The sequence below is a fragment of the Ranitomeya variabilis genome, chromosome 2 (genome assembly GCF_051348905.1).
Source record: "Ranitomeya variabilis isolate aRanVar5 chromosome 2, aRanVar5.hap1, whole genome shotgun sequence".
NCBI classification, from domain to species: Eukaryota; Metazoa; Chordata; class Amphibia; order Anura; family Dendrobatidae; genus Ranitomeya; species Ranitomeya variabilis.
Genome location: NC_135233.1, coordinates 291,941,971 through 291,967,152, shown reverse-complemented (window position 1 = coordinate 291,967,152; position 25,182 = coordinate 291,941,971). Strand labels below are relative to the sequence as shown.

The 25,182-nt window shown below is 38.5% G+C and overlaps 1 protein-coding gene across 5 annotated transcripts in view; it reads left to right on the top strand.

Moving 5' to 3' along the window:
* Nucleotides 1-25,182, top strand: part of TENM1 (teneurin transmembrane protein 1) — a 1,288,567-nt gene that overhangs the window by 895,391 nt on the left and 367,994 nt on the right. For 4 of the 5 annotated variants that reach the window (XM_077285119.1, XM_077285117.1, XM_077285115.1 and 1 more), the window contains 4 exons: nucleotides 4,975-5,124; nucleotides 15,016-15,212; nucleotides 17,521-17,731; nucleotides 20,076-20,177. In XM_077285119.1, the coding sequence (XP_077141234.1) occupies nucleotides 4,975-5,124; nucleotides 15,016-15,212; nucleotides 17,521-17,731; nucleotides 20,076-20,177 (660 nt within the window). The remainder of the gene's footprint in view (nucleotides 1-4,974; nucleotides 5,125-15,015; nucleotides 15,213-17,520; nucleotides 17,732-20,075; nucleotides 20,178-25,182) is intronic. The other variant, XM_077285116.1, reaches the window with a different exon arrangement.

The following is a 25,182-nucleotide window of genomic DNA, read 5'->3' as shown; positions in this document are numbered from 1 at the left end:
AAAGCACAATAGCTGAAATATAAGACAATGATGGTAAATTAGTACAACCTGTGTGGTAGCCATATTTGCTAGTCACATATCTATCTAAAAGTGTTTTTCCATTCTCGTATGTAGGATTTCAATCCTAAATATTGTTGTTTAACTTGGGTAATATTACTCCTTTTTAGGTCTATGCAATTTTTCCACCATAATTACATGTTTATGCCAATTTAGCTCCATTTACCTTTGTGGTGCATGGTGTGGTTACGCCTATGTGTGATATTTGCCTTCATAGCGTTTTTAATGTTCTTCAATTTTTGTGAACTTAGTAAAAATATAATTCTGTATACCCATGGCTACTACTCCCATGTTCTTAGTCATTTTTTTTTTTGCTTGATTAGGGGAAAGCCCTTTGGTCTATCTGAATCCTGTATAAAAGCAGAGGCAGGGAATGCATCAGCCAGCTTGTGGTGAATCGGAAACATGAGAAGCCATCATTGCTCACAACTAAGCAAAAGTGATAAGAAGAGAAAGCCATAAAACCATGAATAAACAATACAGATAGTGTACATGATAGAGCAGCAGTTGCCATTTTTTTTATCCATATTACCCAAAGTGTTGCAGACAACTTTTCAGGGAAATTGGAGTACTTGCGATTTAACAAAGATCGACTCATGTCAAATCAAACTTTTTGGAAAAAATTAAGTGAAGCTGGCGAATTTGAACTTCAGTAGATTCGCTCATCTTTTGCAATTATAGATGGAATGTTTTGTTTTCAGCAGCATTTTAGATGCAAAAGTAAAATATCAGATAATATACCAGAAGGTAATAAACGTTGAATGGTAAATGGTAATCATTTCATTAAAATGGATCTGATAACAGATTTCAATTTCAATATATAATTAAATTGATCTCTTAGACCTGATAAGACTGGTGTTCTTACTTTAAAAATCAATGTCAGAATGGCAGTATAATCTAGATAGTAAAATGATTATACTATGATTCCAGCTTCAGAGTGAAAAGTTCATGAGTCCAAGTGTATTCATTATGCGCCCACCCCCCTATCCTGACTGACAGCTCCAGCTTGTACCCAGCAATGCAAGATCAGCAGGCTGGACCCTGAGGAGCTGTCAGTCAGGATAGGTGGGTGGAATTTTACTGAACAATTTTAGAATAAAAAGTACAGCCATTTTGACTTAAATCTTCAAAGTACTTCACCTTCATCAGATATAAGAGATCTATTTTATATACTATGTAGTATGTATTGTATCTCTTGACTGGTCTGAATTAAATGAGTGCGCTGCATTATTATATTTATTATTATTACATCATAATAATTTTTGCATAATAATAATATAATTTATAGATCATGAATTGCCTGGACATCAAAAAGTTAACTCTTGTGCCACGTTATGTATGAAATTACAGTATGAAATCTACATAATATAAGCAGTATTATTACTTTTAGCAGCCACGAGTTACCAACCGGTAAGTGTTTGGAATTTGGACTGTGTTTGATGTAGAGCATAAACAATATGTACAAAAGAATGTCATGAAGACTTACAAATGTAATATAGTTTATATTAGGTGTGAAAGTTCTAATTATATTTCTGGAGTTTTGATAGAAAGAGTGGCACTGTATATACCACTATTTTTACCATTATGTACAATGAACCCTAAAATATGTGTGAATAGAGAGAACATATTCCAAAATATATTATCTACATGAATGCCAAAAAAGTCATTATTAGTTTTACAGAGAAAAATGAAAGAATTACCTATGGTAAAAGATATCCCTTAGTCTGAGGTGCTTCTAAACTTAGAGCTATACCCAGGCTAGCCCTCAGCCCATAGTTTTATCAATGCTAATACTACTCATTCCATGTGACAGTCATTTACCCAGAAGCCATGTAGCCCTCTAGTCATAAATTAAACACTATGCATTGCAACAGTAAAGTCACTTACTGTATGACTAGAAGACTACGCTGCTTCTGTGTATGTGTATATGTGCATAGATATATATCACACATGTATATATATATTAAATAAAGTTAAGTGTAAATATGTATATGTGTGTGTGTATATATGTATCAAGCCCAGCCCACTCCACATAGCAGGCACAGGCCACATCTAGCTCCGTCATGTCTACAATGGAGTTGCTCCTGTGAGGCATAACGTCTATGGAAAGGGAGGAGCCTCATGGATAGAGATGTGAGGGGCAAAATGAGAGATGTCAGGGGGGAAATCAGAGAAGTGAGGCGCTGCAGCAGTATTAGGCTGTGTATAGACAAGAGCGAGGCACTGCAGGTGGAGGCTATGTATAAGGCCACATTCACACATTCAATATTTGGTCAGTATTTTACCTCAGTATTTATAAGTGAAAACCACGAGTGGGAGAAAAATACAGAAGTGGTGACAGTGGTTAACTTTTCCTCTGATTGTTTTACTCCATGTTTTAGCTTACAAATACTGAGGAAAAAATACTGACCAAATAAAGTGTGAACGAGGTCTAATACAGGAGGAGATTACACACAGATATATACTATATACAGGAGGAGATGACATACAGGTATATACTATATACAGAAGGAGATGACACACAAGTATATACTATATACAGGAGGAGATGACATACAGGTATATACTATATACAGGAGGAGATGACATACAGGTATATACTGTATATAGGAGATGACATACAAGTACATACTATATACAGGGGAGATAACACACAGGTGTATACTATATACAGGAGCAGATGACACACAGGTATATACTATATACAGGAGGGGATGTCACACAGCTATATACTATATAAAGGAGGAGATGACACACAGCTATATACAGGAGGAGATGACACACCGGTATATACTAAATACAGGAGGAGATGACATACAGGTATACACTATGTACAGGAGGAGATGACACACATGTATATATTATATACAGGAGGAGATTATATACAAGTATATACTATATACAGGAGGAGATGGCACAGGTATATACTATATACAGGAGGAGATAACACACAGGTATATACTATATACAGGAGGAGATGACACACAGCTATATACTATATACAGGAGGAGATAACACACAGCTATATACTATATACAGGAGGAGATGACACACAGCTATATACTATATACAGGAGGAGATGACACACAGCTATATACTATATACAGGAGGAGATGACACACAGGTATAAACTATATACAGGAGGAGATGACACACAGGTATATACTACATGAGTAGATGACACACAGGTACATACTATATACAGGGGTGATGACATACAGGTATATACTGAGTGGAAAATGAGAGGTGTGAGGGGGAAAATGAGAGGTGTGAGGGGGAAAATAAGAGGAATGAGTGGAAAATGAGAGAAGTGAGGCGCTATAACGAACCACAGTTAGTTCCGGGGTTTGCAGCTAGTATTATATGTGTAGACTATATATGTGCGTGTGTATATATATATATATCAAATTTATATACACAGGGGGTTAGTTCCAAACCTCTTGGAGAACTAACTACAGATATTCTGTGGATGTAGACTTATACAAATCCTGATATCTCTTCATATAATTTCAAACAGACTCCGTGATGTTGGGTTCAGGGCTGTGTGGGGGACCATATCATTAATCATTTCCAGGACTCCTTGATCTTCTTTACACTGAAGGCCATTATTAATGACCATGAATGTATGTTTGGGGTCATTGTCCTACTGCAGAAAAAAAATGGAGCCAACCAGACTCCTCCCTGATACTATTTCATGTTGGATAAGTATGAGTCTCATTGGTCATTGTATGCTGTCATCCCATACATAGCTGAGTTTTCCTTTGAACCAGGTGATTTTGTGCCTCTTCCAGATGTTCAGTAGACCTTTCCTTATTCTGGAAACCTCACAAACATTCTGGGAGAATTGACATGAATGTTTCTAATTTTTCCACAAGTCACCCTTGGAAGCAGACAGTATTCAAGCCCTACTCTTTTACCAATCATTTGATTCAATGGCTTTGTTCTAACTATGTAACCATTGGTGAACACCCACAGTTTATTTAACCTAAATAGTTCATACCAAGTTGGGAAATTATTACCTATACGTAGGATCATTTGATAACTTATTGTTAGATGTTGCCCAACTTCTGGGACTCCCACCAATACCAAGATAAGGGCTCAAGAATGAGTCTGTGCAGAGCCCAGTCTGAATGGAGCATACATCTAGCATACATACCGTGATTCCATTATTTGTCAGTGGCTGAAGTAGGTAGTAAAGGACAGTTTAGCTGTGTTCCGCAGTCCCAAAGACAATAAATGGAGTGATGTTGAACATGCATGACCTCCATTACATTCAGGCTGGGTTCTCCAGAGCTCCGTTCTCAATATTGCTGATGTTTCAGCAGTTGGTTCCACCACGATCAGTATGGATATCTTTTAATTTTGTCAAGGAAACTTCAGGACACTAGTGTAGTCATGGAATGGATTGACCGAGCTCCAATTTGAGGTTTAGTCAACAAAATATTAGAAGAAGTAACTTTGCTTCTATATTTATTATATTCAGACATTTGTAAGATATCCCTCATTTATCATCATAAGTGGATTCTCATTTATGGGAAAATTAATCAACTATGGTAATTACGTTTTCCTTTGTAGCATGATCACAACACGCAGTTTAAACCTATTACCGTACAATTTGTATTTGCAGTTAAACAGATGATAATTTTCGTACATATAGCAATAATCACCCTATTGTCAGTGAGATAAATGTACAGGGGGAAAAAGCAAAGCCTCTTTAAACTATGTACAGCGGTCAGTCTCCGGCTGACTAGACCAGATTTATGGCTTTGTTCTCGTAATGTTAAATTTTAGAAAGCAAAGCTGATAATAAGCAGGAATTAGAGGATAAAGATGATAATTTTATAGAGCAAATATATTTTTATTGTTTCTGCACATATCTTTTTTGTCCTTGGGAATAATGTGTTTCCTTTTTTATAGCAGTTCACTTGTTTGGTTTCACTTGGCAACTTAAACCCATGGAGAGTGAGCTTTATGAGAACGGGGTCAGTAAAGGCAAAGGAGAGGAGTCCATGGACACCACCTACTCACCCCTCGGGGGAAAGGTTACTGATAAAACAGAAAAGAAAGGTAATTAATGTGCAATACAAATTCAAAGAAACTGGAATGTTCTACAGTATCCCGGAAGCCCAAACCTTCCTATGTGCCATTAGTTTTTTGTAGGGTGTTCACATTTAGCTTTTTTATTTCAGATACCAGTGGAGATTTTAATGCAAAAAATCAGACTTAGATTACAAAAAGTATAGGACATGTATAAATAACGTCAGATTTCAGCAACAATGTGTATGAGAAATTCTTGAGGATGGTATAGGGTTTTAGGATAAACAACAATGTGAAATATCTTTGCATTTCCTGTTTAGGGTATTCCACATCTTCAATGCTTATGCTGCAAAAAATCTAATAAAAATATAAATATGGCCAAACATTAGTAATCACAAGTCACAAAAGTTACTGAACGTTTGGTAATTATGTTTTAATTTCACCACAAAAGTCACTTTTTGATGTTTTTTTTTAAATAACTTTATTTATTGTGGACAGAACTAACTGACTAAGGCTACGTTCACATTTGCGGTCCTCGCCGCAGCGTCGGGCGCCGCAGCGGCGCCGCATGCATCATGCGCCCCTATATTTAACATGGGGGCGCATGCACATGCGGTGCACTTGCGTTTGGCGCCGCATGCGTCCCTGCGGCGCCCGCGTCGGGGCGCAGAGGACGCAGCAAGTTGCATTTTTGCTGCGTCCAAAATCAATGAAAAAAAGGACGCATGCGGCGCAAAACGCAGCGTTGTGCATGCGTTTTGCCGCGTTTTTGTTTGCGTTGTGCGCTGCGGCGCCGACGCTGCGGCGCACAACGCAAATGTGAACGTAGCCTTAAAGACATTTTTTTGGCAAAGTAACTATATATTCTGTTGCAACCTTTAAAAAATAATGATCCCCAAGCCAAATAATAAAAATGTTAGTATTTACGGTACCTGAGAAAAACAAACAGAATTTTCAAACCTCTATAATTGTTATGATTATGGTAAAAACGTCACTGGCTGGCTGCTGCCATGTCCATATTCCGTGTAGGGCTGCTGGTTCCCAATAAAATGAGTCACAAGTACGTCCAACCGCTGTGTTCATCCCATGACTAGTCTTGTAATTTCCCTTTCAGGGCTGCGTGTATTCTCTGAATTTAAACATTGTAGTGTCAATAACATTGCATATTAATGCAAAATATAGTCCTAGGTGGTATGGATGGGAAGAGAGAAGAGGTGAGGCATAGTGCAGAACAAAGATAAGTGACTGTCTATGATTTACCATAAGCTCCTCTCTGGAACCCCCAAATGTTCGTAGAATAGGTGTCTCCTTACCTCCATGTGACATTCTAAAAAGGCATAGATTCTTGTCAATTTAGTTGTATGGGAGAAGTGAAACACATTTTAGCAACTCACATTGGAAAATTGTCATCAGAAAATAATCTCTTGTTTAAATCAGGTTTTTTCATTAAATTTATTTTTTTATCTGTTTTAAAAAATAGAAAAATATAAATCTTGTAATTTTCAAATTGGCCACTTGAGCTTTTTTTTTTAGACTTTAACTTTCTATCGTTTTAGGAAATAACACATGTACCTAGTCTCATTGATAGGATCCTGACCCCATCATTTTTTCCTAAAGCCACATGAGCGAAGAAGCAAGAGATTGACTGCAGTAGTCACACTTTAGATTCCTGTCAACATTCACCGGTAGAAAGGACAGAGCATCTTCCCTATATCACCGGGTGAAACAAAAATTGAGTCATGTCTATTTATGTTTTATTGCATTAGCATTAGCCTTTGTTTTTCTTTAAAAAAAAAAAAAAAAAACTTTATTGACCCTTTTTCTAAATGTGTCTAAAAACAAAAGCTGGCACAAAAGTCCTTTAGTTGCTCTGCAAATCAAAAAGCAGACATGTCTTTTAGATTCAATTTTATAAAACATTGTTTTGAACATGTTTTTCTGGCTTGTATTTTATCAAAAGTATTGTTGAAGCAGATTTATTAAAAGGAATCTGTTACCAGGTTTTTGACACCTAATCTAAGAGCAGCATAATGTACAAACAAAGACCCTGATTCCAGTGATGCATCACTTATTGGGCTGCTTGCTGTATTTTTTTTATAAAATAACTGATTAATCAGAATGAGATTATCGCTAGAGGACTAGTAATCCTGCTACCATGTAGTCCTCCATATTCATGAGCTCTGTATAACCTTGCCTCCACCACTGATTGGCAGCTTTCTGCTTATGCTCAGTGTACACAGAAAGCTGCCAATCATTGTTGTGGGCGGGGTTGTACAGAGCTCAGCATTTAGAGAACTGGTAGATCTGCACCAAATAAAACAGGGATTTAAAAAATAAAAAAAAAACTACAGCAAGCGACCCAGTAAGTTGCTTCTCTCAGAAGAGGTAGCAAAAACCTGGTGACAGATTCCCTTTAAACTCAGCATATGTCAATGTCAACATACTCAGAATAATCAATTGTACATTACAATATATCCCTTATTCAATATTCTAATTGGTCGAATAATGAATTTTCCAATGTAGACTTTGAAGAGCATGTATTAACTTTCATTAGAAAACCACAGTGAAATTATCAAGACCCAACAAAATCCTAGTAAGTGAAACCTCAGTAGACTATGACTTCAGTGTAACAGACGCCAAGAAGGAAAGATCATCAAGAGATATTTTAATGAGGTCTCTTCCTCAAGAATAATGGTTTCAGCAGGGTATTGAGTTACACCATTAAGAAATCAGACAAATGATGTTCTTCTGCAGTTACTTGAAAGGCACAAATTTTATTACGATAATAAAATTAATAATTTGGTTTGACCAGTGAAGCTTCACTTCAGCGAAGTCAGTGAATTTGATATGAAAGGAAATGTTAGGTTTGTACTGTTTTTTTGTTCTTTTAATGTTCCTAATGGATTTAAAGTTTAGAACATTGAATTTTAATAGGCACAATGGGTCTTTCACAAACTCAGGAAAAGGTCCTTGCCCCTGGCCAACCAAAACAAAAGAACAGTATTTATATATTTTTTCTTTTTAAGAGAAAATTCTACGGTCGTTTCATATCTAATTAAAAATAATTTAAAAAAATTAGAATATAAACATAAGACAAGAAAGAAGTAGAACATTGCATTACCTGATTTCTGTTTTGTTGATTTGCCAAGCATTTACCAATCAATTTTTCATTTTTCATTTTTGATGGTGTCAATTTGTGGGAAATTATCAGTTCTGTTTCATTTTCTGGCTGATGAATCAAAATCCATGTCATGGATCTTGACATTTTTAAGATGCTTATCTATTTCACGAATTTCCCTTTCTGTATTATACTATTATTGATGCGCACTAACCATACTGTGACAGTATTAAAGGGGTTTCCTATTTTCAGAAAATCTCTGTCCTCAGTTGCAGTTAGTTTTTAAAAAAGCAATGCTGCTAACTTTACTGATTGGCTGCAATGCTCTCCACTGCCCCTCCACTGTTTCTATTGTCTTTATTGTCCTCCTGGTTTAAACTGGCGCCATCCTAGTCTTCAGAAAAATGGTGCTCATGGTGGCGCATGAATAAATTGACCTCCCAGTGGTCATCAGTAACAATGGTGCCAGTGGTGGTGCATGCATAGATTGAGATCTGGGCTCATCACTGGCACTATTTTCCCGAGAACTGCCAGGAAATCAATATGCGCAAGTGCCGCCCACGGTTAAGATGGTGCCAGTGCAAAGTTTAAACCGAGAGGATGATAAAGACAACAGGAGTAGCAGAGGGGTCATGGCAGAGCCAAAGACCCTACCCACAGTCCCACCCCAATGCACAAAGCTATGATTATGTGAAAACTTCATACCTTTATTGCACAAAATCCACAAAACGGATTTCTTCACCACAGGTATCATTTTCATCACTATGACTGCACCAATATACTCATGTGTGTACTTTCCTTATCAAAATCCTGTGGACATGTTATTTTTGAGCAACATCAGTGGGAAGGGTAAAATATTACTAAACTATTTTCACAGGTATGAAAATTTTGTAGAGCAACCCAACTGGGTACACACTAACATTACTTTATGTTTCGTAGAAAAAGTAGCACAAAAACAATTAGGCTTTAATGCATTAACGTTTCATGTGCTAAAATAAGTAAATTCATATGGTGGCAACTAGTTTGAGATTAGCTAGGTGGTTGCAGAATCTAAGAGATCCTTTAGATTTTCTTTCTCCTCTCTTCTCCTCCAAGAACATCTGAACTGTAAAATGATGAAGAGACCTGAAAGCTTGCAATTTGTTACCATCTTTTCAGTTTGCCATTAAAAGGTATCAACCACGGAGGACTCTCAATTCTAAATATTTTTCGAACTGTAAAATGGACATTCCGAGTTCGGAGTTCAGCATCGGACACTAGGTGTCTGGTACAAACTCCAAACTTTGCAGTCCAAGTTCGCTCATCTTTATTGAGTTGAAATGTATGATAATAAAATTGACAAGTTCACCTAACACAGCATACATTGTGATGACCTGAACGAAATGGAAGCCTCAGCCATGGGCCATTTGGTGACCTCTACCTTCAAGAAGTATTTCATATTGTTAGATTATAGGCTGATATTCTTATCTCTGTAAGTACAGAGTTGAAAACCTAAGTTTTCATCAATAAAAAAAAATATATGTAACAGTGGTATGGCAGAAAATGATGTTAGAATGAAGCCAAAAATAGTTAACAGTAAATGTATATTGAAAATATATTTTTACTCGGTTTTGAAGCCCCAGTGTGAATCATAAGTGGCTGCTGAATTGCTTTTCAAAAATTTTAATAAGTTAGGATTAGTAAGGTACGCGCTGGCAGAAAGAATCCAGCCACAAAAATCAATGTTAAAATAAGTGGAATTTTTATTAAGCATTTTATAAGTTCATAGGAGAATACCCTTGGAAACCGTAATAAAAAAGGTAGCATTCTTGCAGAGAAACAATTTTATGAGCTTATGTTGCTGCTGCATTGCAAAGAGCAGAGAAGAAAAGCTAACAGCCAGTTACTGAGAAGTGCATATACAAAGTATTAAGACACAAAGGTACTTAAAGCAGGTCCATTATCAAGCCCCTGCATAAAACAGTACGTAGGATAATGAATGACATTTACAATGACAATAAGGTCCCAGCAGAATTAATATAATGATAAATTGTGCAGATTTACAATAGCGAAATACAATCACGGTGAGGATTGTAATGTATGTTCTGTAGGTTCAGTGCTTGACATTAATGACACTATGGATTATAGAAACCTGCGTGCTCATTCACTGCACAGCTCAGCAAGACACCGTTTGATTCCTTAATATTTAATACAGAGAGGATTAAAACACTCTAGAGCTTACCCCTATTGCTTCAAGAAGTTCTTTTCTTTTTTTTCAGCATCCACAATAAAATCGCAGTAGATACAAATTGTTCTGAGCATTGGTCTGTAGATAAGTACATGAAATATGCTATTGTTTAACTTCTTCCTACCTGTCGACATCTCAGCCCTTTTATGTGAATGTGGAAAAATAATTTTGTTGTTTTTTCTTTTACATCGAGTATTGTAGATTCAACAAAAGTGAGATATTCAGGATTCTAAAACAAAGGCAAGATAGCGTGTTAAGAAAAATTATGATTTTTACAATAAGGGTTTGATTTACAAAGACTTAAGAGATGCAGTGTGATGTTTTCACTTCACAGTGTGTGACGCTTGGTCGTACCAAACCAAAATTGTGAGAATTTTAGTGTCATTCACTAATCCTGTTGTTTTTATACAATGCAAAGTTAGACTAGACAGTCTTAAAATACACTAAATATATCATAGTAAATCAGGCTAGATGATAAATTTAGCAGATCTTCCAACTTGGCAATGCCAACTCATGAATCTGTTCCATGGACCTCCAATGAATCTCCCTTCTGTGCCTCTAATAAATCCCTCCAATATTGCTCTACTGACTCCCTCTAATTTGCCTCCCAAACTCCTTCCCTCATGCCTCCCATACATCCTTCTAATGTTCCTCCTAGGACTTTCTCCATTGGGCCTCCCATAACTCCTTCCCTCATGCCTCACCATAAATCCCTCTAATATTCCTCCTAGGACTTTCTCCAATGGGCCTCTCATAACTCCTTCCCACGTGCCTCCCATAGCTCCTTCCCACATGCCTTCCATAAATCCCTCCAATGTTCCCCCTATAACTCCTTTAATGTGCCTCCCATCACTACTTTCCATGTGCATCTCATGAATATCTCCCATGCACCAGCTATGAATTCCTCCCTTGCACCTCTCATGACTCCATCCCATATGCCTCCCACAAATCTCTCCCATGTGCCTCCAATAAATCTCTTTCAAGTTCCTCTCATGAATTCCTCCCCTGGACTCATTGCCATGTGACACTCACACATATCACATGAACCTTCAAACTTGCGTCTCACAGATCTCTTCACTGTTCTTCCAATTAATCTATTCCAAGTTCCTTCCATGAGCTCCTCCCATGATTACTTCCCATTTGACTATCATGAATCCTTCTCATGTTCATCCAGTGAATCCCTTCCATATGCACCCCATAAGTCCTTCCTAATCACATGCCATGAATCTATCCTATGTACCTTCCATGAACAGTCTCCCATAATAATTCTCATGTGTCTCCCTTGAATCACTCCATTGTGCCTCAAATGAATCTATCCCAAGTGTCTTCAATGAATCTTACATATGCCTACCATGAATCCCTTTCATGTTCCTTCAATTAATCTTTCCAATGTGCTTTCGATTAGTTTCTTCCATGTGCTTCCCAAGAATCCTTCTCTTGTACTTTGCAGTGAATGGGAAAAGCGGCTTTCACACAAAGACTGCACTGCATTAAGGCTATGTGCACACATTGCGGAATTGCAGCAGAAACTCTGCAACTCCCTGCTGCGAGCAATACGCATGTGGAATTGGCATGCGTATTCCCACTAAACACTAGCATTTTGTAAGCGTAATTAGCTTGCAGAATGGTAGCGTTTTCTAAGCGATCTGTAGAATCGCTTGGAAAAATGATTGACAGGTTGGTCACTTATCAAACATAGTGTTTGACAAGTGTGACCAACTTTTTTTCTATTGATGCTGTCTATGCAGCATCAATAGTATAAAGATATAATGCTGAAAATAATTAAAAAAAATAAAAAATCGTGATATTCTCACCTTCCGGCGGCCCCCGCAGCCTTCCCGAACCTCGCGATGCTCCTTGCAACTCCCGTTCCTAGATTGGCCTTGCAACAATGACCCTAGATGACGTAGCATCACGCGAGACCACTGCATCATCACAGGTCATTGTAGCAAGGCATCACTAGGAACGAGAGCTGCTGGGAGCATCGTTAAGTCCTGGGCTGGATCCGGGGGCCACCAGAAGGTGAGTATATAACTATTTTTTATTTTAATTATTTTTTAAGGGCCTGGAGGAGAGTCTCCTCTCCTCCACCCTGTGTACCATCCACACATGATCCACTTACTTTGCGCATGGTGGGCCTAGCCCCATGCGGAAAGTAAGCGGATCAATGCATTCCTATGTGTGCGGAATTGCCGCGATTCTGCACAAAGAATGAGCATGCTGCGTATTAGCGCGCAGCATTAGCACAGCATTGCGGAATCCCATTGAATTGAATGGGTTGTGTTGTGTATGCGTTTTGGCAGCATTTTCTACATCTTTTCGCAGCAAAAAAACACGGCAAAAACGCATACAATCCGCTACGTGCGCACATAGCCTAAAGCTGCTGATCATTTGGGATATCAAGTGATGAGACCCCACTAATCAGACACAGTCTATACTACATGGCAGAATATCAATCAGTATAGGGGTCCTGGAAAACCCCTTTAAAAAACATCACATGGAAATAACCTTATAATGATCTGTGTGATTATTACTGTGGCTGGTTCAAGTTCATTCAGTGTGTGTTTGATATCACTCACATCCTTTATATCACAGAGATTAAGGCATCTGCCTAAAATACATTGGAAGAAGTCCAGCCCTGATACTATCATTCTGTGCACATAAAGCTTGTTTGGAGGTTGTTTGCCAGCTATTTGCTGACCTTTCACTGTTTATGTCCCTCCTACACATGAAAGAGTCAAAGCCAACTAATATGATATCATATACTCCATTGGCACCAGGATACTGTATATCCCAACGCTTAGAATTGTCATATTTAAATATGATTATATGGTAAGGGATTGTAGCGTTTTATGGCAGAGTAATGGCAATATATAAAAAGTGGAGCTCTTCCAATTGATTTGCTGAATCATTAAAATGTATTTCCACGGATAATAGTCTACATTAATTCTAAATAGTTTTTTTAATTTAATTACTCATTAACGAAAGGAGCATTCATTTTCATTTTTTATTTCCCAGGCTCCACAGTTCTTTTTCATTAAATCGTCTGACAACTTAAATAACCAATTAGTTTAGGGTTGAATATAGGGTGGGCTACAAAAAAGGGTAATTGCACGATGGTCTTCACCAGCTAGTGGCAACATAAGCTCATAAAATTGTTTCTCTGCAAGAATGTTACCTTTTTATTGCTGTTTCCAAGGGTATTGAAATATCCACCGCCACCGCCCTTCAGTTAAGATATCTTACATTCGGACTATAAGGGCTCATACTCACCTGCGAGAAACTCGGATGAGCCTCGCATGTTAATACCCGGCACTCAGATCGGAGCATGCAGCCACATAGGAATACATGCAGCCGCACGCTCCACTCCTGAGTGCCGGCAGCAGCGTCAGGTATTGACGTTGCAAGAGTCATCCGAGTTTCTCGCAGGCGAGTATGAGCCCTAAGACGGACCCCCATCTTATAAAAAATCTTGTTTTTTCTATGTTCCTCTCCAACGTTTGGGGTGTGTTGCATGGTCTAGTGTGTCTTAAATAAGTCCCCCCAAATACAGTAGGTTTTCGTGTTGATTGTACAGTATGATAAAAAACTTTGCAATTTTTTTTACATAATCTGTACTAAAAATAAGAAATAGAATCTTGCAATTATCACACTAAACCTGGTGGCATTTTTTAGACTCATACTGTACTTCCTGTTGTTTCAGGGAATACACTTATACGTTACCAGCAAAAAATTGTCTCCGCCCATAACTTTTACATTGAAGCATCTAATGAGCGCGTGCAAAGATCATTGTACAGAGAGGGGTGTGGTCAGCTGTGACATCACATGCTATGATTGGTGGATAAAAAAAGTTCCAGTGCACAGTGTGAAAATTGAAAAACTTCTAATTTTGCTTTTTAATACAGTTCGTGATATGAGAAAAAGAAACTTTGCCAAACTAAATTTCCTTTAAGGGGTTATCCTGGACTAAATTATTTTTTTACTAAGAGCCAAAAAACAAACAGGCAGGTAGCTGCTAACTAGTTAACAATTACCTGCCTGTTCTATCCTGCGTTGGCTCAGAGCTGTCAACCGTGGCGATTCATCTGCTCCATGTCAACAGATCAGCTCTTCCTCCAGGCTGCTCTTTCGACAGGGCATGACAGCCGATGTCATACTGATTGACAGCCAGCTTCCTGCAATTACAGCTGTCGATCAGCATGAATTCGACAGTCATGCCATCAGTAGAGCAGAGCGGAAGAGAAGCTGCTTCTCTTTCATGAAGTCAGTGGAAGCCGCAGAATCATTGGCTGGAGCAGTCAGTGACCGCTCTGTGAGATTGGCGCTAGGTAGAACAGGCAGGTAGTTAGCAAGTACCTGCGTAGAAGTTCTTTGTCCCACAGAAATAAAGGTGCAGTATAATATGGATAACTCCTCTCTTAAGTCTTAAAAGAATGCAACAAGATCAAGGGTGCGCCTTCGTTCTACTGACCCCTACAAATCCTTTCAGTTATTTTATTCTAGCACTATTGTATTCTGTGCCTTTTGTGGAATTGTCGAGTTGCATTTTCACCCCCTCTTTCATTTGTGTCTGCAGTAAATCGAGGTAAAGCAATCGACTCTGGAGAGGTGGAAATCGGGAAGCAGATTGAACAGATTATCCAACCCGGGTTATTCTGGCGTTTTCAGGTTACCATTCACCATCCAATGTACTTAAAATTCAATGTTTCATTCTCAAAAGACTCCCTTCTTGGCATTTACGGAAGAAGAAATATCCCGCCAACACACACACAGGTACTTAATGTTTTCCTCTCCTACCGATGGGACTATGGGAGCAAAATATATTTTACATATAATGAATGAAGGAAATTTTTACTGTACCTTAAATATTCTGTGTCCAATTCCTACTTTATTAATTGGTAGAAATCTGATACATTGCGATAGTAGCAACGGAAGAATCCAACATGTTATGTGAATATCAATGACTGAGCTGTGCTTGGAAAGCACGAGGAATGTATTATGTTCACTGTGATCGCTATAACTAATTTATAAGGCACCACTAAAGAACTGTGATTGACAGTACGTCAATCATTATAATTGTCACCCAAGGTATATTAATATAATCGTGACAAAAGTTAGTTCATAAAAATATTATTTATTAATATAAAGATAAAACAAATGTACAATGTGAAAAGGTAGAAAGGTGCTTGGATCACTGAAAAAAGGGACTCCATGCCATTGGGTACCACATAACATCAGCTATAAAAAATAGCACAACCCACAGAGATATACTATATAATGCAGTATTCAAGGAAAAGCGCAATGTGCAAGCATGATGGGCGGTCTTTCCGGAAGGCATTATGCCCATGTCATATTTATGATGATTGGACGCTTCTGCCCCCGTGACTGCCGGATCATGGTCTCCATTAGTGTAATGTGCCTGCTTTGACTAGCGCATGAGCCCCAGCACTTCCTAGATACATCACCTTGATTCTCATTGTCCAATCATGCAAGCCGCTTGTGTATTTAAACTGATCCGCCTCCTGCCCTGAAACGCCTCCCGAAGAAGCAGTGCAAAACGTGCGTCGGGGCAGAAGGACGCCTGGGGTCCCGTGCACACCACAGGTATTAATATCCACAGTTACTTCTCATGCAAATTTGTGACCGGTCAGCGTTTGTGTGCCTACACTTTCCTTTAGCACTTTGTGCATTAAGCCTTGTGCGTTAATGTAGCTGACTTGTGCGTTGATGATTGTCTTGATAATATGTAAATAGTGGGACTTTTGGCTGTTTTATGTGGCATACATTGTTTTAAGGCACACTTTAGATTTATAGTCTTATGACTGTAATGTTATTTTGTTTATGAGATGCAATACATAGACCTTTTTTTGCAATGTAAATGTGAGAATATTATTCCCTTGTAATACTGTTTATATAGTTGCACATTGCACTTTTCCTTGAATACTGTATTTTATAGTCTATCTCTGTGGTTTTTTTTTTATAGCTGATGCTATGTGGTACCCAATGGCATTGAGTCCTTTTTTTCAGTGATCCAAGCACCTTTCTACCTGTTCACTTTGTACATTGTTTTATCTTTGTATTAATAAAGAATATTTTTATGAAGTACCTCTTGTCACAATTGTATTGATATACTTTGGGTGACAATTATTGTGATTGAAGTTGTATACATAGGTACATAAACCCAAATATTTTATGGGTTTTTGATTTGAGGACACTATTATATGATAATATACAGTACGTACAGCAGAATTGTATACCCAGTGATTACAATGGTGATATATGTAATCCCTAATGGTGTTGTCCGCCCTTTCAGAACTTTTTATTTTACTTAAATGCATTTATTTTGAGCTAAAAGTATTTCCTTTGCAAATGAGTTGTAAAAAAAATGTTGTATTGTTTTGCTTTTACAAGATTTTTGTTGTCCTAAATATCCATTTGGGTCCCGTGGTCATAAATCAGCTGGGAGCAGCTAATAAAAGATACAAGTTACAAACTCTCCTGATAGACTGTCAGAGTAGGTTGAGAAGGTAGACAACCTTGTTATCCTTTAAAGGGGAGAAAAAAACTAGAAAAGTAAAAAAGAATGTATAAGTACAGTACATTATGTGGTGGTATTATAGTATTTTTGGTGTGTCCTGCACATCCTATAAATTTGGTTTCTATCTAATATGGTGCTATGATGTTGTTTCATCTGTTTAGAAGCCACGTATGTTTTCCATGTTTCTATCTGTTGATCAGAAGAATCTCATTCCAGGGAATTGGAGAAGCACAAGAGAAATCTCGAAACAGTGTATACATGAAGAGATATAATCTATTTGTGTTCATTAAAATAGAAACCAGTTGATTACAGTAAACTGATGTATATGATAGATGTTTGACGACCAAATACAAAATTCACATTAGTTATTGTATAATGATACCAGGAAAGTATAATAATTGGTAGTGTAACACTGTCCACAATACTCTGAAGTGTTGAAACATGTTCAGTTATAGGTTGAAATTGATGGACTTATGTTTACCTTCAACCTTAAAAACTATATCCTCTTGTATCTAATGTAAATTGCTCTTGATCTTTGTGCAGTTTGATTTTGTAAAGCTGATGGATGGAAAACATTTGAAGAAGCAAGAACCGAAAAATGCCGAAAACCCACAGCATGCACCTCGTAGTATCTTTCTGCCGTCTCTACAAGAAACGGGTTTCATTGAGTACATGGATCAAGGTGCCTGGCATCTAGCCTTTTACAATGATGGCAGGAAGATGGAGCAAGTCATTGTATTAACAACAGCAATTGGCAAGTGTTCTCCGTAGATTCCTTCACTAACCAATGTTTGACATTCCAGCGCAATGAAACCCAGATGAAGATTTCTCAAAAGACTCATAGTATAATTCAATTTCTGAGTTGGTAAAAATGCAAAGGGGTAAATCTAATGTAAATCTACAGCATATTCTAAACAATTTGGTTGCTTGAAGTACAATACATTTTCATCTATTGCCGTTTTCTAGTAATTTTTAACCAAATTCCATCAGCTGCCCCCCCCCCCTTACTGACTACAGACTACATGATACATATTACAAGTGTATACATTTTGGAAACGCTTGTAATTTTTATACCATTCCTTTCATTTATAGATTTCTTGTTACATTTTTTAAAAATATCTATACTTAAAGGGAATTTTTCACCAGATTTTTGCAACCCAATCTAAGAGCAGCCTAATGTAAAGACAGAAACCCTGATGCCAGCAATGTGCCACTTACTGGGCTGCTTAGTGTAACAGGCTGGGTGGTAGAACCTCTGTGCCAAAGCCCAAGGAAGACCTGGAGGGCCGTGACTAGAAGCCTCACCCAATCTGACCACAGACACACAGCAGCTAATGACACCTCAGTCCGTGACACTGTATCGCTGCTTCTCCAGTGCCGATGCATGTCACATGGATGTCATCAATGTGTGCTGTCTATGTGCACGTGTGAGGGACGTTTTGCCATCTGTGCTGATGGTAAAAAATGCACATGTCTATGTGTGGGGCATACGGACACATGGTCCGTGGAAACACACTGACATGTGCACAGACCCATTCAATTGAATGGGTCTACATGGGTCAGTGTCTCCAGTACATGTGAAAACTGTCACCACCCATCAAGGAGACATGGAAGTGTGAAAGAGGCCTTATGGTGGAGTCATGAACACTGTCCTTAACTAAGGCAAGTGAGGCCTGCAGTTCTTTGCATGTTGTTGTAGGATCTTTTGTGACCTCTTGAATGAGTCATCACTTCCCTCGTGGGGTACTTTTTGCCGGTCACTCCTGGAAAGGTTCGTATCTGTTCCATCTTTTTGCCATTTGTGGATAATGGCTCTCATTATGGTTTGCTGGAGTCCCAAAGCTTTAGAAATGGCTTTAAAATGTTTTACAGACTGATAGATCTCAATTACTTGTTTTTTTTATTTTTTCCAAAATTTCTTTGTATCACGGCATGATGTCTAGCTTTTGAGGAGCTTTTGGTCTACTTTACTTTGTCAGTCAGATTCTATTTAAGTGATTTCTTGATTGAGAACAGGTGTGGCAGTAATCAGGCCTTGGTATGGTTAGGGTATTTGAACTCTGCTTCCCAAAGATGTGATAAGCCACAGTTATTTTATGTTTTAAGGAGGGGGCAATCACTTTTTCCACACAGGGCCCTGTAGGTTTGGATTTCTTTTTCACTTAATAATAAAAGCATTAATTTGAAAACTTAATTTTGTGTTTACTTGTGTTACCTTTGTCTAATATTTAAATTTGTTTCGTGACCTAAAATATGTAATGTGTGACAAACATGCAAAAGAATAGGAAATCAGGAAAGGGACAAACACTTTTTCACACAACCGTACACTTGCACAATATCTATATTGTACTTGAACTTTCTACAATTCATCTGTAAAGTAGAAGCTACTTATTTCTTAAGTTTTCGAAAGCATTAGTTATGTAGGCGGAGGAGAAGCACATGTCTATGAGCTATTGTTTTCAGCTCAGTATAAATGATGATAATGTCCACAGGATAATTTAGACAACAGCTTTACTTATGGATCATTTCAGGTAAACGTACAACTTGATGTATGAGGAATTAGTTGTATCCTCCAGTAAATCTAAATGATGTGTCACCACCATTTATTCTATATTCATCAAACTCAGTGATTTCTTCATAAATTCTGCATCTGCTGGAGTCCGGCAAAGCTTGTGCGGTGCCTGTGATGTATTGGTGCCATTAAACTTTTTGAAGACTCCCACATACAAATTATCTTTTTTTTTTTTACCATATATCGAACCTGAGCAAGTGACATTGTAAGTGTATTAATCTCACACCCAGAACTCTATATTAACATTTATTTATTCAGTTTTACATACTGTGCTACATAGTGAATCATATTTCTCTAATATCGCTGAATTTATGACAATTTTATTCATCTGAAAAAAAAAATTCTATATACTCAAATACTTATTTAGGTTCTCGGTGTTTGAGAATAAAAGCTAGCATGATTATTTTTACCGCAGAGGTAAATTTGCAGCAATTTCCTTGCAATTGAGTCACTCATAGCACATTACATTTATAGCTGAATCCACACTTTAACACAGTCTACTTTATGCCATTTTATTCACTCACAGAAATGATGGATGATTGCTCAACCAACTGTAATGGGAATGGAGAATGCATCTCTGGGCATTGTCACTGCTTCCCAGGATTCTTGGGACCAGATTGTTCTAGAGGTATGGATTCACAATTTTTGATTAGTTGCATTTATTTGAATGTTTAATGTATTTCAGTGGCCAGTACAAAACACTGGCACATGACTTGTTCCTTCCAAGGACTGTCCTGTGGACTAGGGGCACTTATTACGAGTGGAAGAAAGTCATAGGATAGATTTTCGTTCAAAATATAAGTATAGTCATACATTAGTGATTAAAGGAACTCTCCAACACTTTTGGCTCCTCTGTTCTAGAATATTAATGTTTGCACATACGGCGTCTTTTTCAAGCGGGTGCACTCGGAAACTCACCTGAAAAAGAGCATTAGAATAGTAAAAATAATGAACATAAGCACTGCAATGTCAAAACGAACTGCTGTCTTTTTAAGCTTTTTTTAACTTCAAGTTTTGTGAAAGCTAAAAGAAATTACCTGACCATTCTTCGAGCAACTTCCGCTCAGAAGCCACTCACAACTTCATATATACAGTGCCTACAAGTAGTATTCAACCCCCTGCAGATTTAGCAGGTTTACACATTTGGAATTAACTTGGCATTGTGACATTTGGACTGTAGATCAGCCTGGAAGTGTGAAATGCACTGCAGCAAAAAAGAATGTTATTTCTTTGTTTATTTTTTTTTTTTACATTGTGAAAAGTTGTTTCAGAGGGTCATTTATTATTCAACCCCTCAACCCACCAGAATTCTGTTTGGTTCCCCTAAAGTATTAAGAAGTAGTTCAGGCACAAAGAACAATGAGCTTCACATGTTTGGATTAATTATCTCTTTTTTCAGCCTTTTCTGACTATTTAAGACACTCCCCAAACTTGTAACAGCACTCAAACATGGTCAACATGGGAAAGACAAAGGAGCATTCCAAGGCCATCGGAGACAAGATCGTGGAGGGTCACAAGGCTGGCAAGGGGTACAAAACCCTTTCCAAGGAGTTGGGCCTACCTGTCTCCACTGTTGGGAGCATCATCCGGAAGTGGAAGGCTTATGGAACTACTGTTAGCCTTCCACGGCCTGGACAGCCTTTGAAAGTTTCCTCCCGTGCCGAGGCCAGGCTTGTCCGAAGAGTCAAGGCTAACCCAAGGACAACAAGGAAGGAGCTCCGGGAAGATCTCATGGCAGTGGGGACATTGGTTTCAGTCAATACCATAAGTAAAGTACTCCACCGCAATGGTCTCCGTTCCAGACGAGCCCGTAAGGTACCTTTACTTTCAAAGCGTCATGTCAAGGCTCGTCTACAGTTTGCTCATGATCACTTGGAGGACTCTGAGACTGACTGGTTCAAGGTTCTCTGGTCTGATGAGACCAAGATCGAGATCTTTGGTGCCAACCACACACGTGACGTTTGGAGACTGGATGGCACTGCATACAACCCCAAGAATACCATCCCTACAGTCAAGCATGGTGGTGGCAGCATCATGCTGTGAGGCTGTTTCTCAGCCAAGGGGCCTGGACATCTGGTCCTCATCCATGGGAAGATGGATAGCACGGCCTACCTGGAGATTTTGGCCAAGAACCTCCGCTCCTCCATCAAGGATCTTAAGATGGGTCGTCATTTCATCTTCCAACAAGACAACGACCCAAAGCACACAGCCAAGAAAACCAAGGCCTGGTTCAAGAGGCAAAAAATCAAGGTGTTGCAGTGGCCTAGTCAGTCTCCTGACCTTAACCCAATTCTAAACTTGTGGAAGGAGCTCAAGATTAAAGTCCACATGAGACACTCAAAGAACCTAGATAACTTGGAGAAGATCTGCATGGAGGAGTGGGCCAAGATAACTCCAGAGACCTGTGCCGGCCTGATCAGGTCTTAGAAAAGACGATTATTAGCTGTAATTGCAAACAAAGGTTATTCCACAAAATATTAAACCTAGGGGTTGAATAATAATTGACCCACACCTTTATGTTTAAAATTTATAAAAATTTAACTGAGCAACAAAACTTTTTGGTTTGTAAGATTTATGCATCTGTTAATAAATCCTGCTCTTGTTTGAAGTTTGAAGGCTCTAACTTATTTGCATCTTATTAAACCTGCTAAATCTGCAGGGGGTTGAATACTACTTGTAGGCACTGTACCATTAGAAAAAAAATACATAGGGGGCAAAGTCACAAAAACAGTCAAAGAGATATCAAAGAACATGCTTCAGGAAAAACAGTGCTGGCGTTGTCCTAAAGCATCTTCCTCTGGCACAATTCAGTGAATACGTACAGACCCTAGTTTTCTTCTTGCTTCTTCCCCAAATGTGTCATGGTTTCAAAAATCCCTTAGTATTGCAAAGATTATGTAATAATTGCAAATGTCTCCAAAATTGTCACAAGTATTACATATAGTTATTAAGGTTGAAGGAAGACATTAAGTCCATCTAGTTCAACCCATAGCCTAACCTAACATGCCCTTACATGTTTATCCAGAGGAAGGCAAAAAAAACCCATGTGGCAAAGCGTAAGCTCCACATTGGGGAAAAAAATTCCTTCCCGACTCCACATACGGCAGTCAGACTAGTTCCCTGGATCAACGCCCTATCAAGGAATCTAGTGTATATACCCTGTAACATTATACTTTTCAAGAAAGGCATCCAGTCCCCTCTTAAATTTAAGTAATGAATCACTCATTACAACATCATACGGCAGAGAGTTCCATAGTCTCACTGCTCTTACAGTAAAGAATCCGCGTCTGTTATTATGCTTAAACCTTCTTTCCTCCAGATGTAGAGGATGCCCCCTTGTCCCTGTCTCAGGTCTATGATTAAACCTTATTGACTCTATAGAATATGTTTAAATCAAGACCTGATGGGAGTAGAATAGAGAAACACAGATCTAGGACATATCTAGAGCAGAGGTGTCAAACTGCATTCCTCGAGGGCCTCAAACCATGCGTGTTTTCAAGATTTCCTTCTCATTGCACAAGGTGCTGGAATCATTCTGTGCAGGTGATTAAATGATCACCTGTGCAATACAAGGAAATCCTGAAAACATGACCTGTTTGCAGCCCTTGAGGAATGCAGTTTGACACCCCTGATCTAGAGTCAAGACATCGTGGACTGAATGCTGCCTATGTATAGTCATCTCCATATTATAATCAATCCCGGGACATTGCTTGTTCTCAAGAATAATCAAAATCCAGAATGTATCCCTCCAGCAGTGCGACTCTAATGACATTTGTGGAAAATCACCACCTGGAAAACCTTTAAAGCCAAATATTAAAATTACATGAATAAAGCTGTTTTGTTTGTATTAGCAACCTATATTTTAAAATAAATCTGTCAGCAGGATTTCACTGCTTAAAATATTTATATGTGCATGTAGGTCTTTAAAAGACTTGTCCTGCAATACCTTTACATGGTCAGTCTGTTCCACCATTACTGAGGAAACCACATTTGAACTAATATGCAAATGTGTCTGAAAAATTATTTGTAGATCTGAAGCCTCTGTCACTCCAGCTCTATTTCCCAAAGAGCAATGCCTTCTCATGCTTGAATGGCAGCCGTATTGCTGAATCACTTAAAGCAAAGAAGTCCTCAGTCAAGCAGGAGGAGGCATTGCTGGATGGAATAGAGCTGGAGTGACAGAGGCTCCAGATCTTCAAATAGCTCTTTAGCCTCATTTGTCTATGATCTCAATCAATGGATTTCTCAGTAATGGACTGGTCATGTAAAGATACAGCTGAACTTGTCTTGGAAAGAGCTACATGCACATGTGAATAGAATAGTTAGGTGGGGTGAAATCCTGCTGACAGATTTCATTTAACAGTAGTTTAATGCAGTATTATATTTAAACTTATATTATGAAAGTGCTAATTGAAATATGGAAGGCATCACTTAAATCAACACTAGGTGGAATGGTATGTTACTATGGAGTGATGGAAAGTATAATGCAAAGTTATTAATGAAGTTCTGTTCACCATCTGGCTGGTTGGATAATGTGCAAGACTTTGAGTTTCAATGTAAGATATATAAAGGAGTTGTCTAGGGACAATGTTATTTGGATGGCTTTCAAATTAAAAACAATCAAACTGACTATTAAACTATAAAAAAAAATCAGCACAGATGTTCCAATTTCAGAAACCATTTTGCTGTTCCAACAGCTTCACTTCCACTTTAAAAAGAAAATCACAGCGATCCCCCCACCCCACATCTACTCCTCCCACAGCTTTAGCCATTGCGGCTTAGGTTACAGCCGCCAGCCCCTTTCATAAGGTGCCAACACAGCGAGGCAGGAAGGATTACTTTAGTGTGTTGGAACAAATGTAAAAGTAGAGTTTGCTAGATGGTGCGAGGAGTCCGAAATCAGGACATCGGGGCAAATTATCTGATTAATGGTGCACTAGTAAAGCAATTGAATTTATATTAACAAAACAGCCAAATAAATAAAGTGTTTAGGGATATAGGACGTAAATAGTGTGGGAGAGGAGGTGAAAGGGACAGCACAGGTGGACAAGTGGTGGAATATACAAGGCTCAGCATGAAGGGGGACTAGTTACAGAGGACATCACAGGCAAGTGGGGAGCCCTGTAAGAAAAAGGCTTACAAGTCCTGCATTTGTACTGTCCAGGGAGAAGGGCACCTTGGGAGAAAGTGGTGCTCTGCTGTCGGCACTGATATGGGGAGGAGTGACTCTACGAGCAGTGCCTGGGACTAATCTAAGCAAGAAAACCGAGTAATAGAGTCATAGTGACACACCTGGACCCGTATGACCCTACACATAGAAAAATGCAGACATTACAAACTTCTCACTGTTCCAGTTGCTGGAAACCATATGCTTACTATACCTGTGTGAATGGAGCCGGTATATTGCATGAAGGGCGATGAAGAACGCAAAACCTGTTACTCCCTGTTCACCAGTTTGGCCATGCATAAAAAGGACATTGTTTGTAAGAAATGGTCTGGCTTCCTAATTGAAAGGGTTAAAGGGAGCAATACTGCACCAAGTATATCGAAATAGACGGTGGAGGCAGCAGATTCAGGAGTAATGTCGCACATGCACACCCACAACACACAATTTTCTGCAACCGGCACGGGCA